The sequence below is a fragment of the Ambystoma mexicanum genome, chromosome 1q (assembly GCF_040938575.1).
Source record: "Ambystoma mexicanum isolate Mex_15411 chromosome 1q, UKY_AmexF1_1, whole genome shotgun sequence".
NCBI classification, from domain to species: Eukaryota; Metazoa; Chordata; class Amphibia; order Caudata; family Ambystomatidae; genus Ambystoma; species Ambystoma mexicanum.
Window position 1 is genome coordinate 389,420,244 of NC_090922.1, and position 19,915 is coordinate 389,440,158.

The 19,915-nt window shown below is 44.3% G+C and overlaps 1 protein-coding gene across 8 annotated transcripts in view; it reads left to right on the top strand.

Annotated features, from left to right (window-relative positions):
- Positions 1–19,915, top strand: part of CHD9 (chromodomain helicase DNA binding protein 9) — a 3,201,601-nt gene that overhangs the window by 2,635,265 nt on the left and 546,421 nt on the right. For all 8 annotated transcript variants that reach the window (XM_069639531.1, XM_069639523.1, XM_069639522.1 and 5 more), the window contains one exon: positions 4,713–4,912. In XM_069639531.1, coding sequence (XP_069495632.1) covers positions 4,713–4,912 — 200 coding nt within the window. The remainder of the gene's footprint in view (positions 1–4,712; positions 4,913–19,915) is intronic.

Here is a 19,915-nt window from a genome sequence, read left to right on the forward strand (position 1 = left end):
TGTACACAAGTGTGCTAAGTCCTTTTTCAGAATGTTCCCATGCCTGGACTTTGGTCTCAGATGGTGTTCCTACCACAAGCGCGTTGAGGCAATACAGATGGGAAAAGACACTGTATAAATGACTACTACTACTGTTGGGTCTCTGTTTGAGCCCTTGCATTAATGTTCATTAAGGGTTCTTCCCTTTAAGGTGATTTTCCTGGTGGACATCACTTCTGCAAGATGGGTGAGTGTAAGGAACTCATGGTTGCAACAGTAAAGACAGACACAAGTGGTCACAACTCAAGGGTGTTTATTAAATTGTATAATGGGTGAAAAACACTCCTAATCTAAACCTAAATCTAAGATGGGAGCAAGCCACGACCATCAAATAATAATATGCCAGTCCTAGTGGCGAGTTATCAAATAAAAAGGGCCTATACTAAAAAACCTATTGCCAATCATTGCAACTAAGTTACAAAATAGTATGGCACAATGTTCTCAAAAAAAGTGTTCACCAAATGATAAATCAGGATGGTATGGCTGGGGTCTCCCTTCCCAACATTTTTAGCACGGGATAAGGCAGGACCTTTGAGCACAGCCCACTCCTGGGCCTTGCCAGCACGAGGTTACAGCTCCCCTCAACGATACCAGGACCTTCTGGGGCCCAGTCTCTTTTCTGCAAAGTCTCTTGCCTTAGAAGGCCTGCTGGATCATAAACAATAAAGAAACAAAAGTTCCTTTAGTAATCTTTCACGTTGGACGATTGCTTTTCACCCCTTCTATCCCCCTCAGCTGGGCTTTCATCCTTCTTGTAACATTAGCCTCCCTCAATCGGGTTCACTACGGCCTTTCACTCAAAAAATATTATTCAAAAGTCTCAATGTCTTTTTAAACAGCTATTCATTGTGGACATCCCTCATCCTGGTTCACACTTGTCGTCACAATGTTCACGGGTATATCACTGTTGACCCACAATTCGCAAGCATCCCTACGTCGGGTTCACATTTGCCAATTTCACATTTCACTCAGTTTTCTCCAATGTGTCAAAGACTTTCGAGTGTACAAGGGGTTTTGCTCGACCCTCGTAGGACCACTTTGACACTTCACGCCAGCCTCTCCTAAAGCCTCTTGATTCTCGTAGTTTCATTAAAATAAACACAACCCAAAAGGGCTCCAGTCGAATGAGCACCCTGTGGCGCCGGACCACTCTGCTTCTGGACCTTTTACTAGGGTTCCTTTAAAGTTCAAACACACCAGTTCTTTGTTTAACAATGTTGCCGCTTGCAACCTTGAGCCCAGCACAGTTCGGTTTACTGTCCGTCTTCTCCGACTCACTTGCTGTGCTGAACTGTTGGAGTTTCTTGTCTCAGGAGTCAAGGATGACACCAAGGCGGCAAGCGCTTCTCCCCGCTTTGTCCATCAGTGCGGGAGGGCCTTGTGTGCCGTTGACACCTGTCGCACCACACGCCATCTGGACTTCCCAGTCTTATGATTTCCCTCTTGTGGCTTCGGGTTGGAAATGGCAAGAGCAATACCCTCCTTGTCGTCCCTCCAGGTCTCAGCTCCTTTCTCCTCTGTCTAAACTGCCGGTCCGGAATGGCTGCTTCCTAGTACGTTCAGCTTTGCTCAAAGTGTGCTCTCATGCTCTGCCTTTTATCCCTGTGGGGAAGGGAAAGGCATGGCAGGTGTGCATAGTTATTGTCAAGTGCCTGACTGCCTGACCCTTGTGTTGGGACACGTCAGGTAAACGGCTCTGGTGTTAGTCCGTTGTATGTCACTGTCCCATACTTCGACTGCGCTCCAGAATTTAATCAATGCCTTAGCCAAATTTACGCTACAGAATAATTTAATTGTGAATCAAGAAAAAACACAGATACTAGTGTGCAAATCAAGAACTAAAAATCGTTTTACAAAATACAATTGGCATATACAACGAGATTTGCAAATTGTATCTGAATATAAATATCTGGGGATGTGTGTCCAAAGTCTTTTACCATACACCAAACATCTAAGCAATCTTGATTGTAAAATTACATCTTTAATTTCTCAAGCAAAAATTCTGATTTACAAAAATGGTAAACATAAAAAACATATAATGATTTTTTATGAGCAAAAAGTCATCCCCGCTTTGGTGTATGGAATGGAAATTATGTCAACTAAGAAACAGCCTTTATGGCACATTCTAGAAGCTCGTTTTTGGAAGAAGGTTTTGAAATTACCCTTGTGTACACCTATGCCGATTCTGCGTTTCGATTTGGGCTTGCTGACGCTCTCAGTATATGTGATATGGAAAAAGTGTGGTTTCTTTCGCAAATGCTTATTGGGTTTGGAACTAAACTACATTCTAAGTGCAGTAGCTCATTATTTGATCAGTTCTTCACACTCATTTCCTTTGAAATGGAGACAAGAGGTGCTAAACACAATGTCAGGTGCAGGCATCACTTTGCAGTTATTACTAGACAATCCAATGCGAGCTAAGGTGAAGCTTGATCAATACAGCTGGATATCTAACAGGGAGACTTGTCTGTTGTATAAAGACTTTACTACTTCTCTATTTGGTTGTAAGAGATTCCGCCATATGTCAGATTATTTGCTAAAATGCCCTTCGCAATATATAAGAAACAAATATCTTAGTTTTAGACTGAGTCTATGGCCTACGAATGATATTCCAGCGAGGAGGAGACACATTTGTAAGGAATTAAACTTCTGTCGTTTTTGCAAAAAAGTTTCGCAGACAGAGACTTTAGAACATCTCATACTCTCATGTCCTGTTTTAGTCATGCCACGTGATTTGTTCTTTGCAAATCAACTTTGTATACTTAGACCAGCTGATCATGTCGAAATATGGCGGATAATCTTTTCCAACACAAAATTGGCCATGAGAAAAACAATAGTTCATTATCTTGATCACGTACTTCCTGATAATATTGTCAACAGTGAAATATCTGACTGAAAGTTATAAATTGTTGTTCAAATGAAATGTCAATAAGCTTTTCTTTTTACAATTTTATATAAAATGAATTTGTCAATAGTGTTTTTCAGTATATGTGATATAAGTGAAAAAGATTTTAAAATATTGTTGTAAAAATTTGAAAGGTTGATGTAATTCAGCCAAACCAAAAAAAAAAAGTATGTCGCGGTGTAGGACAATGTTCGTGCTGGAAAAAGGGATAGGGGTAGAACTTCTGAATATCCTACGGGGTACAATGGGGAAAAGGTGTTATAGGGAAGGGGGTACCGCGGCTCACCCGTCGGCCTCCCCCCTCCACTCCCCGATGACCCCTCATCCAGGTGATACTCCCGCATTGGTCCACCCCCAGGAACTGGATCCAATAGCGATGGCCGTGCCCTGGCCACCTGGATGGCAGATCCCCGGGGACCAGTAAGTGAGACACCGTCAGGTTTCTCACAGTGAGTAAGCTCCAGATGTCTGTTAAACCTCCCTATTTGGTGTCCTACAAGGGGAAGTTGACTTTGAAAGTGACACTGTCCTTCCTTCCATGGGCTTTTTCAGACTTCTATCCCCCTCAGAAGATTCATCTTCCTGTAATGTTTTTCTTCTGCCTCACCCTTGAACCAGGTGTGGGCCCGCCGCTATTACACTCAGATAAGGGTGCCAGGGAAGATGACCAGCTTTTTGAGGGTTATGCTATTGCTCGTGCTTTCAGGGCTGTCAGTATACAGGCTCTGTCAAGGTGGAATATACGCATCAGACATTCTAGTTGGGAATGATGTCCCTGAGTGCGACTGGGCTCATTGTACCACAGGCCTGGCTGCCACCTCAGCCCTGTTGGGTGAGGAATGAGAGGTGGGGGTTTGTCTTGGAGAGATACCAAGTTGCTACATGGGACTCACTGCACACGTTTGCTAAACATTACTGATTAGATCCCTTTTGTGGCAGGACGCTCGCTTTGGCCAAGCAGTCCTGCAGAGCTTTCTGGTTTAGGTGGTGTCCTCTTTCCCTCCTCCCTACTCTAGGTGTATGTATTCCTATGGGAGTCTATTATAGAGGAGGAATCTGTGGAAATGAAGAATTCAACCCGAAGAACAAATTACTTATCTCTCCGTAATGTAAAATCTGTTTGATGTTCCTCCCGCAGATTCCTCATTGCCCTCCTTCAGTGTCTAAGTGCTAGGGAAAAAGGTTGGAAGTGAGTTCTTGGGGTGCATTGGCTCCATATATACTGGCTCCAATGTCACACGGAGCATGGAATGAGGGCATAGAGAGCAGAGACATGCTGTGCACTCAGTGGTGAAAAGGTTTCAGGGGGGGAAGCTGGTGCTGGAAATATAATATCCTAGATGAGGAATCTGTGGGAGGAACATCCATCAGAAAGAACATTTTCAGTAGCTAAGTAATTTGTTTTTCTGTCATTTTACCAAAACCTCTGTGCTAAGTTAGCCACATAAGAAGGCTGACATGGTTGACTCGTTACTAGATGACCTGCTAGGAAATTGGAGAATTGTTTGCACTAATAAGCCAGTTTACTTCTTTGGCCCTTACAAATATATGTCTGTGTGCACATAACACATACATACCACTTAATCCTGTGGAGTCATATATACTGCAGCCTTGAATATCAGGTTTTATGGCCAGTGGTTGACTGGAGAACTATTTGACCTTGGTGCTCATGTTGGCACTTTTGATCATTTATCTAGGCTGAAATGTTAATGTTTATTTCTACTATATGCTAATTTTTCACAAATGTGTGTGTATCGTTTTAATATAGGTGGACAAGGAGAGAAGAAGCAGATTTCTACAGAGTGGTGTCCACTTTTGGAGTAGTATTTGATCCTGAAAGGGGACGATTTGATTGGACAAAGTTTCGAGCAATGGCTAGACTCCATAAAAAAAATGATGAGAGTTTAGAAAAGTACTTGTATGCTTTCATGGAAATGTGCCGAAGAGTCTGCCGACTTCCCTCAAAAGGTATGTAGCTTAAACACCAGTTACCTTGTTGCTTCGAAGTCTACACTCTTCAATTGTATACATTCTGTTAACATGTACCTAATCAATCTCCTATGTGATTCCTTATTTTTGAAATTCCCAGCCTGTAAGCTGGCACCTCGGAAAGGTTTGACTCACACTTGCACATAGTCTGGTGGCTCCTCCCATATTAGTGCTCTCCACCATAAAGGGACGGTGTGCAGGATATAAGTAACTCTATCTGGCTTCCAATAATTCCTTTTCCGAAGCCACAGGTTCCAGTATTTTCAGAACACGCTTCGAGTCGCTGACTCGAATGGACCAGCAAGTTTATTTTTTTTTGTTATTGCAGTTTGCTATACAACATTTTTACCTAATGATTAAGAACCCCTCTGGATTTACGGCCTGCAGCAAGTGTCATCAAATGATGTTCATTATGGACACTCCTAACCACTGCATGTAGCGTCTCGGTACCCACCCCGAAAACAAGGGTTGTGAGGCATGCCGGAGCATGACTTTAAAGGAGAGTTCCGGGACTTTTTTTTTATTGTCCCTACGGGTCGGCCATGTGTTTGTAAGCATAAATCGGTAGATCGTAGGAAACTTTCCTATGGACCTTACCCGACTTTTCGCCCCTTATCGCACTCGAAATCAGCCTCCATTTTGTGATAATCCTATCATTCCGCCGCATCGACCTGGCTCACCTGCCTTTGCGGCACTAAATCAAATCCCCCGCCCCTGAGCCTGACATCAGCAGACGCGTACTGCCCATTTCAAGCACGTCTCGTGTCAACAATCGCTGCGCCTCAGCTATTGACGTGTTGCCATGGAAATGGCAGGACGCCTCTTTCCCCAATAAGTATAAACAGACCGTTTCACAACATACAGCAGCAGATTTTCGATTCCATTCCTCTCTCTGTGTTACTTTGAGTATTCTGTGACTCGTTTCAGTGCTCTGGTCAGCTACCTTCGCCGCTTGTAGCCCGTGTGAACAGATACCAGTACCACCGCTATAAATTATTTTACTATCTTTACCGCACAATGGCCACAATAATGCCGTATATGTACGAGCCCGAGTACACCGAGGAAGAACTACTGGAAAGGCAAGCACGCGAAAACGATGGGGATTCGGACGGCAGTTGGGAGGACCAGTCAACGGATGAAGAGCCTGGACCATGTCGCATGGACGGCGTCTCCACCTGGTGCACGTGCAATCGGTGCGAGCTAATGCCAACTGAGGAGGAGAACTGCTGCTGCCGTGAAAATTCCGGGTGCTTGGCCTACATTTCGGAAAGCGAGCAAAGTCAGCAGGAAGGCGAGCAAAGTCCGCAATGCATCACCGAGCTGCCAGAGTTCAGGGAAGCCTGCCTCTCACGGACAGTGTTGAGGATGATGATGGTGCTTATGCACGAACTTCGTGGCACTGTTCGTCCGCGTAATCCGAGTAACGAGTAAGTATACTCTGTTTGTGATGTCAGTGATGCCACCACTATTTCATGGTCGTCTCCCACATATAAAATTACATTTACATATCATTGGAACGCATGTAAATTGGTTCCATATAGTGCATTTTCTAGATATAATTTTTTTCTAAGGAAAATGACATGTGTTACCTGAATCGACATTGATAAGAAAGTTTGGTCAGTTTAATACAGTTTGCATCTTTTTTTTTCACAGGTGGTACAGGCTGGTGGCCTATCGTTGCTTCACTTGGTGGCTTCACGGGAGGCTCGGACACCGCGTTCGGAGAGTAATACCTGCCTGTGCGGTACTTGCCATTAGACAACATTTCCCCAGTGACAGTGGACAATACCGCGGATTTTCCCTCGATGTGCTGCAACCTCAACTTTACAATGTGTAATGTTTATTATTTATGTTTAATTAAAATCTAAAATAAAGCCCAACATATATTTTAACAATGGTTGTTTTGATTTTTTAAATGAATCTAGTGTATATTCTCCTGGGAGGGTGAGGTATTTATAAACTCACCCCCCTGCCTTCCATGTAGTAGATCCTGCAGCCATCCTCTTACATTCAGTTAGATGGCCTCTCCTTGGTGAGGCCCTGCGGCAAACGGGTCTTGTCTGCACGACCACCGCCCCGATCCACCCCCCGCCTTATCAAAGGCAGTTCGCACCGGGGTACTTGAGCTGCTGGCAAGTGGAGCTGTCAGGGAGCGATAAAGGCCAAGAGGTGCCAAAGACCATGTACACTTCAAAGTGGTCTATAGAGCATGGGTTTGTTGTTCCCATGTCTACCTCCAGACCCCGTGTCTCCTGCCAAGCATCCCCCTCACGCTGGACGGCCCCCTGCAATCCACATAAGTGTGTCTCCATTCACGAGTCTTCCTGTGTCTTGTCTGCACGACCACCGCCCCGATCCACCCCCCGCCCTATCAAAGGCAGTTCGCACCGGGGTACTTGAGCTGCTGGCAAGTGGAGCTGTCAGGGAGCGATAAAGGCCAAGAGGTGCCAAAGACCATGTACACTTCAAAGTGGTCTATAGAGCATGGGTTTGTTGTTCCCATGTCTACCTCCAGACCCCGTGTCTCCTGCCAAGCATCCCCCTCACGCTGGACGGCCCCCTGCAATCCACATAAGTGTGTCTCCCTTCACGAGTCTTCCTGTGTCTTGTCTGCACGACCACCGCCCCGATCCACCCCCCGCCCTATCAAAGGCAGTTCGCACCGGGGTACTTGAGCTGCTGGCAAGTGGAGCTGTCAGGGAGCGATAAAGGCCAAGAGGTGCCAAAGACCATGTACACTTCAAAGTGGTCTATAGAGCATGGGTTTGTTGTTCCCATGTCTACCTCCAGACCCCGTGTCTCCTGCCAAGCATCCCCCTCACGCTGGACGGCCCCCTGCAATCCACATAATGCCACGACATATACACGTCATTCATTCACAAACACACCCCTGGTTCGAATTCTTTATAACCCACTTCATATTTCTAATGAGAACTTCTTTGCGCTTTGCTAGTCAACCCGTGAAGGTGCTGGTTATCTGCTCTTCGTCTCTGTGAACTTCCGTGACCACTTTGAGCAAACTCGTCAGTTTGCAACCTGTGAACTGCTCCCTGTTCTACGACAAGAAACTACTCTGATCCCTGCATCTAACTGTTTGTTCGTCAAGGTAAGTCCATGTACCATAATCATTTTGCGTCCAATTTTTTAATTTATATCTATTTGCTAGTAGTCATCAAATTGCATCCATGTTTTCTTTTCGTTCACGACAGTACATGCAAGGAACTAGTCACATGTTCTGAGTTTAGTCAAATTACTTTTTCTATTTTTTGAAAGTTATTGAAATACTTATCCGCATGTGAATAACGTGTATAGTTCCAAGAACCAAAACGGACCTTGCATTGAACCTTTTATGTGTCATTTACTGTTTTAACACATTGGTATTCATAGAGAATTGTTGATCTTTACTTTTCAGAACTTTCCATAATGCCTGCCTGTTCCATTGGCGGTTGCCCTTCGAAGACCCATAACAAATCTGAAGGTACTATAATGCATGTTTTCCCTAAGACAATAGATCAGATAAGAGAATGGGTCCGATATTGCGGATATCCAGCCTCTGAGCTAGAAAGTAGAGTCCTAGAAGTCTTTGCGGACAAGAGGGGTGATCGATACCGCATCTGCAGCAGGCACTTTAGCCCAGACATGTACTCCACATCATTGCTAATAAAGAAGAAAACACCGCGAGCGAGGCGAAAATTGCTCTCAACCGCTATTCCCACTCTATTCGTCCACATCCCTCCACTGGTGAGTCAAGTTTACGTATTTATCTCTCGGCCTTGCGGTAGTGTGTAGCATTAGCTAACAATAATTTCCCCATTTATGTATCCACTCAATATGAAGGCGGAAGATTCTCCATCCGTGTCGTTATTGCAGTCATCAGCCACTTCAAGCGCCTATCGGGTAATCTTACTTAGCTATTCTGACACTGACTTGTTTTAGGCATGTAAATCAATAGTTTTAATTGATCGTGTAATTATTTTACCTAATGGTACACCCTTGTACTCGTCCTCTAGTCTTTGTTTTCAGTTATAATTATTGTTATCCAAAATAATGCAAGTACTGTCTTTCAGGGAGATGCTGAGGAGTCCAACGCATTGACGACAACCGTAGATGTCACTCAGATGCTCGAGGTACGTTTCCGGACAGTTCCATCGATGGAGATCATCAGATCTTGCATTCTTGTAGCGTGATTGTTACACACAATGTTTCTTTCGTTTTTAGCCATTGATATGTCCTTCTGTCGTCGCCCTCCTATTTGTCTTCTTTTTTCAATATTGTGTTCATTACTAATGAAAGTCCTATGTTTCAGGGAGTCGATGGAGCATTAGTCCAAGTAGAAGGGGGAGCATGCAGTTACGGGTCGGCGCAACAGCTTGCAGAAGTGTGCACCGCAGTTACATCGTCCCTTGATGTTCTTATGCATTTCGAGGTATGGATACTGACAGTTCGATCAAGCGAAATCATATGACGTGATTACATCCGCTATACTTCCTTCTTTATTAACGCAAGTACTATGTTTCAGGGAGATGACGGAGCTTCTTCTACAAGAACATCACCCCTAGTAGTTGATGCAGATCTCTGGGTGGTGACACTTCCAACGATCGAGCAAATCGAATCATATTTACATATCCATTATTTATTTTAGACAACTGATCATTTGTGCAGGTCTATTTAGATGAGCCGTTGACGCCTGCTCAAAGTTTATGTTCTTTTTAACAAAATAGAAAAGCATACTAATGCAATTACTGTGTTTCAGGGAGTTGCTGAAGCGTCATCTTCAATAATATCATCAATGGAAGTCTATGCGGAGCCCGAGGTATGGATCTTGACAGTTCAATCTAACTAGATCAACAATGCGTGAACTATTGTCGTTTGAATGTTCTACACAATGCGTTCATTCGTGTTTTGCTATTGAGATGTACGTATGGGTATTGGTCCCCAAGTACATTTTGTGTTTTCAATATTATTATACATACTAATGAAAGTTCTATGTTTCAGGGAGTCGATGGAGCCTCAGTGAGTGATGGATGTGCTTATCATGAAAATATAGTCGTTGCAGCGCGAGAGGAAGTGGAGACATGCACACACGAGTCGGAGCAACAGCGTCCAGATGTTGAAGTTCGAGGCAAGAAAGTTTCAAAGAAAAGAAAGCAAAAGAAGGTTAGTGTCCTGTTCACTATATTATGTTGTCTTTCACTGTCAATAGTTCAATACTGTAAGTTGTGTTTAAACTGAACATCCCTTTTCTAATCTGTCCTCTAGTTGCGAGTGGGTGTAAGAACTAGATCTACACAGACAGTGAAGCGAACGAGAGATGTTGCTTGTCAAACCTTTTGGCAGGGACTTGAGACTGGAGATGCATCGTGCCAATGGGAAGAATATGAAGTGATTGACAACGGAGCTATACCACCACCAGCCATTGATAGTGAATGTCCTCCTGGTAGTTTGGATGCAGTCGGAGATCAATTCACAGAATCCACACCCGCAAAAAATAAGAGCGCGCGAAAGTTGAAGACATTGTTTTTTTCTCCCATCTCCGGACAAGGAACAGATGTTGCAATGGAAGAGAATGACGTGGACGACAATGAAACACCATCAATATCACTCAGCATAGCGGAAGACGATATCAGAGATTGTACCTTTCATGCGAGTGACATGTCCTCAACGTTACAGGCCGAACCAGCTGGGATGCAGAGTGACAGTATAAGGAAAGAGGCCAAATTCATTGTATTCGATAGCTGTTTGATGGATATTATTATGATGATGAAATGTGGGCATTCGGTTGGTGGGGAAGTATGTGGGGAGCCATTGATTAATGTGACTCGTGCAATTCGAGGCACTAACCTTAAAATACATGCCACCTGTACACAATATCATCCGTTCGCATGGTCTGCACAACCCATGCTGGGGCAACTGCCAGCAGGCAATCTACTTTGTGCAGCGGCCGCACTTTTTAGTGGTTCAAGTTTTAAAAAGTTACAGTATTTCTTTCAGTTTGTGGGAATCCATTTCATTGCGAAAAGTCAGTTCTACAAATACCAAACCGATTATCTATTTCCAGCCATCAGCGAAGCTTGGAGAATGGAAAAAATGTCAATGGAAAGTACATTCGCGGGCAAACGCTTCAGGCTAGCCGGTGATGGACAGTGCGACAGCCCAGGATTTTCAGCCAAGTACTGCACCTACCACTTTCAGGACATGGAAAGTAAGAAAATTGTGAGTTCGGTGGTCGTGCAGGTGTCACAAAGTACATCCTCAGTGGCCATGGAGAAAGTTGGCTTTGTAGCATCATTGCAAGAACTACAATCGCGGGGAATGGTGATCGACCTGATAGCCACGGACAGACACGTTTCAATTGCCAAGACAATGAGAGAAGAGTACAAAAATATAAATCACCAATTTGACGTATGGCATCTTGCAAAAACAATCAATAAAAAATTGTCGGCTGCAGGAAAAAAAAAAGATATGCAAGGTATTTCACAGTGGTCCAAGTCAATCAGCAACCATCTTTGGTGGAGCTCAAAAACATGTGAAGGGTCGTTGGAAATTCTACTGGAAAAATGGCGGTCAGTAATGTTGCACTGTAGCAACGTACATCGATGGTCGACAAATGAGCATTTCCACAAATGTGAACATGGCCATTTGTCCACAGAGGAGGCACGGAAGAAGTGGTTGATTCCTTCATCACCCACTCACAAGGCCATTGAAAAGATTGTATTTGATAAAACTATAACAAGAGATTTGAGGGGACTCACGGAATTCTGCCACACAGGAGATTTGGAGGTGTTCCACAATATGTGCCTAAAGTACAGGCCCAAAAGATTGCATTTTGGCATGGAAGGCATGAAAAATCGGACTCTTCTAGCGGTCTTGGCACATAACCATAATGTTGGCCGTCAACAAAGTAGGACGACCGGAACTTTAGGGACGCTTCGCTACAATAAGGCCTTCACTAAAAGAAGTAAACAATGGGTGATCAAACCAGTGTTTGAGGATATGCAATATGAGTTTATTGAGAGACTTATCGTAGATGTCCTCGATAGGCACATACATGGAGTGGTGAACGAACCTATGCAGGGGACAACTGCATTGCCACCCAACATTGCCTCTGTTCCATGTCCACCTAAAGCAGAGCTCATTGAGAAATACACATCACGGTTTAAATGATTGTAATTTGATTGTCTGTTCTCTCGAGTCTCCTCATGTTGCAGGCCCATTGCAATTAAACCAAACAGTAATATAAATCATTTTTACAAAAATTATAGAATGTTTCCGTATTGCAAAAACATGGCCGACCCATAGGGACAATAAAAAAAAAGGCACGCAGACAAGATGTCCCTAAAACTAACTGCAGCTAACTAGAAATGTGTGCTCGCTCAAAGTGAAGGTCAGCTGCTTTGATGTTTTGCTCGGGTGGCGGAACGGCCCACGACCCAATATAAGGTTCTATTGTGATTTGACCTTGACAGGCCGGGACCATCCTGAAAGACTAAGAAAAGATAATGAATAAAATTTCAGAAACGAAACGATGAGCCACGTTCATTAGAAGAAGTAACGTCGGCAAAGAAGGAGTGGTGTTTCGGGTCTGCCCTACACAGAGACACAATGGAAAATGCAAATATAATGTAAGTAACTTTTGATGAGTTTATACCGCAATTTCATTACTATACAGTGGCTTTAAAGACGGGTTCAGTTGTACTTGTTCGTTCTATGTGGCATATTGTTTTCTACCGCGCACTATCTTGAGGAGAAACATCTGCTTTTACTGAAGCACCTCAAAACCTTCCTCTTTGCTTCTGCTTTCTCTCTCCCTCTCCCCTGCTACAACTGGTCCACTGTCTGCGACCTCAGTCCTGGGCCCTTCCACTCTCCACCTGCACTGCCTCCCTGTCAACCCCTGCACTGGGGGACTGTCTCAGTATCCTACAGCCCCCCCTTCCCAGCACTTGTTCTGCACTTACCTTGCACTTGCCACCAGCTGGCCCTATTTATTTATTATTTTATGCTACTTACCTTGTACTCCACTCCCCCCCCCCCTCCATGCCTCGCCACGCCTTTAAACACTTGTGTACACCCAGTAGCGCTGTCCTCGCTATGAAATGAATAATTTTAATAAGGATCTGATGGTGAGACTAATTTCATTTTTTATGTTTTTAGGTACATCATTCACTACTGTCTGTGTCACGAGTACCAGACACCGGCGGACGGCTTCTACAGCCGCCAGTTGCTTCTCCGCGTGAACAACGTTACCACCCTGACCATTTTATGGGACGATCGCCAAGTACAAGTATGCCCTTATGCGGTACTAACGGTTAGATGCAACATACCTACCGTTGTGGTGGCCTAGTGCCTCGTTGTTGGAACAGCCATGCGATTATCAGTGCGACCGAAGAGCTTATTTTTATCGTAAACCAACACCCTGTGTACTGCACACGAACATCGCTTCCCTCAAGACGAACTAATTTGGATCGAGAGCAAAGAAAAATGCAAATCGCTGAATATTCTCTAAACATTTGATGTCCAATAAACGTACTTTGCCAAATGTACAATCTTGCCGTTTGCTTTTAAACCACGGTTTCACATTCCGAATTGTGGCGCTGTATTGTGAGATGCTCTAAGACCCTGTGTACAGCAAAGGACCATCGCGTTCCTCAATACGAACTTTTTGGAACGTGAGCAAATAAAAATGCAAATCGCTGAATATTCTCTAAACATTTGATGTCCAATAAACGTACTTTGCCAAATGTACAATCTTGCGGTTTGATTTCGAAGTACAGTTTCATATTCCGAATTGTGGCGCGCTGTATTGTGAGCTGATCTGTGTTGATTTCCGGGGTCTGTGTGGAGTCGCGTAGAAGACGCCTGGGCGCGTTTGCCTACGCAGCTCAGTCACGTCACGGATAGAGGCGGGGAATATGAATGTTTTGATAAAGTCTGTTTCAGGGGCGGGGGATTTGATTTAGTGCCGCAAAGGCAGGTGAGCCAGGTCGATGCGGCGGAATGATAGGATTATCACAAAATGGAGGCTGATTTCGAGTGCGATAAGGGGCGAAAAGTCGGGTAAGGTCCATAGGAAAGTTTCCTACGATCTACCGATTTATGCTTACAAACACATGGCCGACCCGTAGGGACAATAAAAAAAAAGTCCCGGAACTCTCCTTTAAAGGCCTAATGGTCCTGTGCCATCAAGACCAAAGAGCAGTTTGCCTTCAGAGGACCACAGAGGCTCACCGGAATGGATGCATTCTGCGCACTCACAGTGGTGGGTCACCTGCCACAAACCTTGCACCAGTTCCAGGAGAAGATAAGAGAAGAGGTCTCACCCCAAAAGTGCTTTCTGTTACTCAAACCACAGGCACTCTGACAAGCATGAGGAAAAAGAAGAAATGTATCCATCCAGCGGTGTCTGCCATTGCAGAGTCTTGGATGCTGGTGGCTTCAACACCGGTAATGCCTCATGACTTGAAAGAATTCTGGAGATAAATGCTTGCTATGTTTGCTGAAATGTGGCAACAGCTGATGTTGCCCGGTTCTTTTCCGGCCATGCCAATTACCCAGCATGACTGGAGATTTGGCTCCTCATGCCTTAGTGGTATGCCCAAAAAAGGTGACAGAGCCAAGAACCGTTTTCCTAGATGTGTTTAAACACCAAATCTGTGAAGTTGAGGATATTGTGTTTTACCAGAATAATGACTCCGGTAGAGCTCTACATGGCACCCGTATGACAAAGGGCATTGTGCCGCACTTCAGCCGGGAGCCACTTGATTTGAAGTGGAGAAAGCGAATCGCCAAGCATACTCAAGGGTGGGATACACTCCTTGACAAGGTAGATCATGACATTGGAAAAATGATGAATACTATTGGAGAGCAGGCTGCAAAGGGACAGAGAAAGAGATCCTATACGATCTGCAAGATGGCAGCGGCCCAGACCAGTCACCGGAGAAAGTCCTCATAGGCTGTCTGTGGGCCCCAGTGTTGAATTTGCATGCAGGTCTTGGACACACCAGACCACAATGAAAAACACAAATTAATAGATGTTGTTAACAAGGGCACGAATGAGAAGCACCTGTTGCACCTATTTAGGGAATGTGTTAATGACCCCATCATAGATATCATGTCTGTTATGGCCTTAACCTGAAACCTGTATGGAAATATAGACCTGTTAGACCCCTCTCACCTATTTGACCATCGAGCTGTGGATTTGCTGGTGGTGCATGTGACAAATTCTAAATTGAGCCCTACCACCTCTTCAACATTGCCACCAGACTAGAAGTGCAAGAGGTTAAATGTCTTGACAAAAATTGTGTTTTCCTCCGGTCATTAGCCCTGCACTCAATTAATGCTGCCACCGTTTGGGCCGGTAGCAGTTTGCCTTCTGGCAGGCAGTGGATATAAAGTGATTGATTAGCTACCAGTAACAAGCAGGGGTGCCTTGAAGGGTGGTGGTCGCAGAAGGCTCCGCAGCATTGCGACACATAATACAGGCCTGCCTGGACACTGATGACTCTTAGGCCAGCGGAATGGCAATCTCAGCAACTTTTAGACTCCACTGGTGTCTGTTTGTCAGGGTTTTCACCTGCAAGCCAAGCTCATTGGCATTTCCTTCCAAAGAGACAAACTGTTTTGAGACAAGATCGACTGTGGTGATGAGTTTCCTGCTAGCTGATGATGCCATGTTACCGGCTGGCTGTGTCATGACGTCTGTTTAATTTTAAAGTGAGAAAGAAGTGTGGTGTTGCGTTTTCGTTTTTGTGCAGCTGAGAGTAGTTTGCCACCCTCTTGATGTTTTTCCTCATTTGTGGCATAGCACTTAGCACGGGAAGAGTACCAATGTTGAGAACACGGGAAGTTTGATCCTAATTGTGTGCAATTGTTGGAACAGTATTGTAAAATTTGTGAAAAATAAAACACTTATGTTAATTTACCAAATCAAGTAGATCCACAACCACCAATGTACGGCAAATTCTAACTACGCGTACCTCATACACTGAACCATTTTCAAATAAGGAAGGGTTTGTCGTTGGAGTTCCAGCATCCCACTATAACAATGTAATTGTTTTAATACAGATGTAAAAGCAAAATAAAAAAAAAACATCAGATGCAGACGGTGGTCCATATTGACAGACGCTCCTATAAGACACTTCTTGTCATTAACTAATATTATACATATTAATCTTCAATATGTTTCAATTTGAAGTAGGCCCCATGCATGTATTGTTCAGTCACTAATAAAGGGTTAGTATAAAATGATTACTTGATAGGTGAGTGATGTTGCTGTTGACTCCTGCATAGTGATCAATGATGAACCTTGCTCCTTTATATTATAGATATAATTATGAGAGTCCAATTGAAAAGGTACAATAGTATTATAAATTTGACCACATCCAACGCTCAAAAACATTACTACGTGCATGTGGCTTGGCCACAACATTGGGATAATAGACATGTCTGTGGTTTCCTCATTGGTGAAGGTCTGTACTTCCAGCAGTTAGCTCTACTTAAAGAAAGACATTAACCAACATATTATTTTTTTTTTAAAGCAAAAGCGGGGATAGACAAAGTAGTCGAAAGTGAACATTTTTAAAAGAACAGTGTTTTGAGTCGGGATCGCAACTTGTGGAATATTACATCGATGTGAATATTCCCCAAAAAGTCAAAAACTGTCATCATGTTACCTTTCCCCACACTAATTCATTAGATTGCGAGATCATTTATAAGACATATGTATAGAGAGCAGTCTTTTTATATACCAACATGCATAACAAATTCTTTGTCCACTACTCACCAGAGCCAGCTTGTGCGAAAACTTATTTGGAACTTCATTGGGAAGTAATTTGCAAAGGTATTTGGGGCGGCACTTCTTAGTGTAGTGGGATGCTTCGTACATATCGTCTGAGAAGTGGATGCTGCAGACACGGAATCGATTGCCCCTCACGTCTTTTATGAGATTCTTAGCTTTGTTTTCAATCTCGGACAATGGAAATCTGCAATTTAGAAACAATGTTCTTATTAAATCTAAACCCTTTGGGAATACATGCAGGACTGAGCCACATGGCTCACAGTAGGGCAATCAAAAATGATACATGAAGACATTCTTGAAATGTCTGTAAGATATGTTAAAGAAATATAAATACTGATCAAAATAATAAAATATCACTAGCTTTGTTTGTAAACTTTGTTTCGAATTTTTTGTTAAACTCTGTAACCGTGTCTAATTATCGGAGCTATCAAATTAGTCGGAACTCATTGTTATACCTCGAATTGTAAAGTATTACTAGTCCATTCAATAACCTTTGAGCCACCAAATTAAACATGCGTTGAAAACATGGACGAAACATTACATTCTGATACAATGATCTATAATGAAATGTGCTAATTCCAGAGATAGAAATGCATAAAACGTTTGGTAATGGTAAACTCTTTGAGATAAATTAAAATGAGAATACGGTGTACATTGGGTATAAAACAATACAAACTTTACGAGCAGCGATTGATGAAACTAAAGAACTAAATAGTTGACCACCCCTTATTTGGACGCACACAGATGAGCCGATTGAGCAAGCCTGGAAACAAGTAGATCGATGGCGATATACCTTGTAGATTGCAGAGATGTTGCCCAGTGAACTATCAAGGTGTTTATAAAGGATTAGAAAAGTGGATGTATGTGAATGTGTGACGTGTTCGTTGACACCCAGCAAGCCCCGAATTCAATGTTTGACATCCTCATACTTATGCCCCCAGCCCCCTCATGAGCACACAGTCATAGGTGCAAACTGCCATTGATACTGGAGGGGGATGGATGGGAGTGAGGCGAGCGCAAATGGCCCAGAACAATGTCCAAGGGATACTGTGAAAAACCAGAGTGTTTCACTGTCCAGACCCTGTGGATCCCTTGCTCAGGTGGCCAGGGGGGCTTGTCCATCACCTTTGGATGCAGACCCTGGGGTGGACAAGTGGGGGAGGATCACGTGGGTGAGGAGTCCTTCGGGAGTGGGGGAGGGATACCCGATGGCGAGACGCGGTATCCCCCCATTTCCAATACCCCTATCCAATCCTATTTTATGGGATATTCCAACTTCGCATATCCCCCCCTTTCCTACACAAACACTGAGCTGAGCAAGAGGAGGTCTAAGGCTGAAAGGATTACCACCCATGCAATACATTTGCCATGTCCGTCTAACGAGATCAGGCAGGGTCAGGCATTTGACTTTAATCACGCACACCTAATACCTATTAAACTCTCCCACATGGTTAAAAGGTGGAACACTGAAACACACTTTGAGCAAGGCGGTGCACGAGAAGGAGCAGTCCCTCTAGGGCTCTGGCGCACCAGGTGAAGGACAGGGACAAACTCAGGGGTTAATCCGAAGGGCCAGGAAGCCAGAGATCCCCTCTACCCCCGGCAAGAGATTGTTATTTCCAAAAGGCTGTGAGGATTGCACACAAAATCCCAGCTGGAAGGGAGAAAGAGTCTTCCGAGTGCTAGAAGGTTACCAGCCACCCTCCCGGGTGAATGGCAGAGTTGGGGAGGCGCAAAAGCGGCAGAGGTAACAACCTTGACTCCTACATCATAAGCGCCAAAAACAGAGAGCATTTTAACACGACCAGTGATTTGAGGGAAGCAAAGAAAGGCTGGTCTGTGTTTATTTGAAATGCTTGCGACAGTATCTGAGGGATGAAGGCTATGCGAGCGCCGATAAGCTGCGAGAGAAAGTGAATACATTGTTAAAAACTGTGAATATGAAATACAAAGTAGCAGAGTGGTCTGGCGTAGTGAGGTTGCCCAATTGGAAGTCTCTGTGAAATGTTTTAAAGCTGTAGAGGCAGCGAGTAGCGAGAGCTGCTGAGCGTTAAGTGAAAAGCTTACTAAATGTTGAACTTTGTTTTGTTCAATCTGGCAAGAGAACGAAAGAGGGTCTGAGCCCGACTGAGGGAGACCCGTGTGTGAAAGTAAAAGGATGGTCGGAGCCCGACCGAGTGAGACCCATGTGTGAAAGTAAAAGGATGGTCCGAGCCCGACAGAGGGAGACCCGTGTGTGAAAGTAAAAGGATGGTCCGAGCCCGACCGAGGGAGACCCGTTTAAAAAGTATGTCATACATAACAAGTACATTTTCCAAAAGACATGGAAATTGAAGGAAAATATGTAAAGTGGAAGTACAGAAAGAAAGGAAGGTCGAAGTGGTCATGTGGAGGTGAGAGTGAAAATCCTTCCAGTTTCGAAAGTCTTTGACAGCTAAATCAAAATACGGAAGAAGGTTTGAGCCCGACTGAGGGGAACCTATAGTGTGGAATGTGAAGAAAGCACTGGGAAGGGAACCCCACCAAGGAGAAAAGGTTTCAGCCTGATTGAGGGGAACCTATAGTGAACTGTGATCAAATACTATACTTAGAAACTGTTTTGCTGAAACTGTAGAAACTTGATGGATGACCTGGACTTGAGTGAGAGGAACCTGCGAGGTTAAAACTGCGAACTCTTGACTCAGACTTGAATGGCCAACAAGGCTCTGGAGGATAGAGCCGCCGCTTAGCTGTGTTCGCAAGCCAAAGTGTGTTCATCCATCAAATGTTCCACCAAACCCTGTGCTGTACATCGTGGGGATGAGAATTAATACTGATTTATATTGCCATTCTGAGATTTCGTTTCACCGCTGATTAATACTTTTGTAGAAACTGGGCCTCATTACAAGTTCAGCGGTAGCCTTGCTGGTAAAACTGGCAGGCTGCCGCCGAACTTGAGAATTTTTCCGGTGCCCGGGAATGGGCAATTTCTGGGGTATTACAACCCCGGTGGACCTGGTAATTGCCCATTCGCGGGCGCCGGAAAAAAATGCTCCCCATTCCCATTTGAGCCCAAAAGGGCTCAGTGGAAATGGGGAGGTCGGATGCACCGGCACCATTCGTGAATGGTGTCGGTGCATCCGACATGCTCTGCTCGCGGGTGCCGGTATGCGAAAAAGGCACCCGCGAGCAGAACTCGTAGTTGG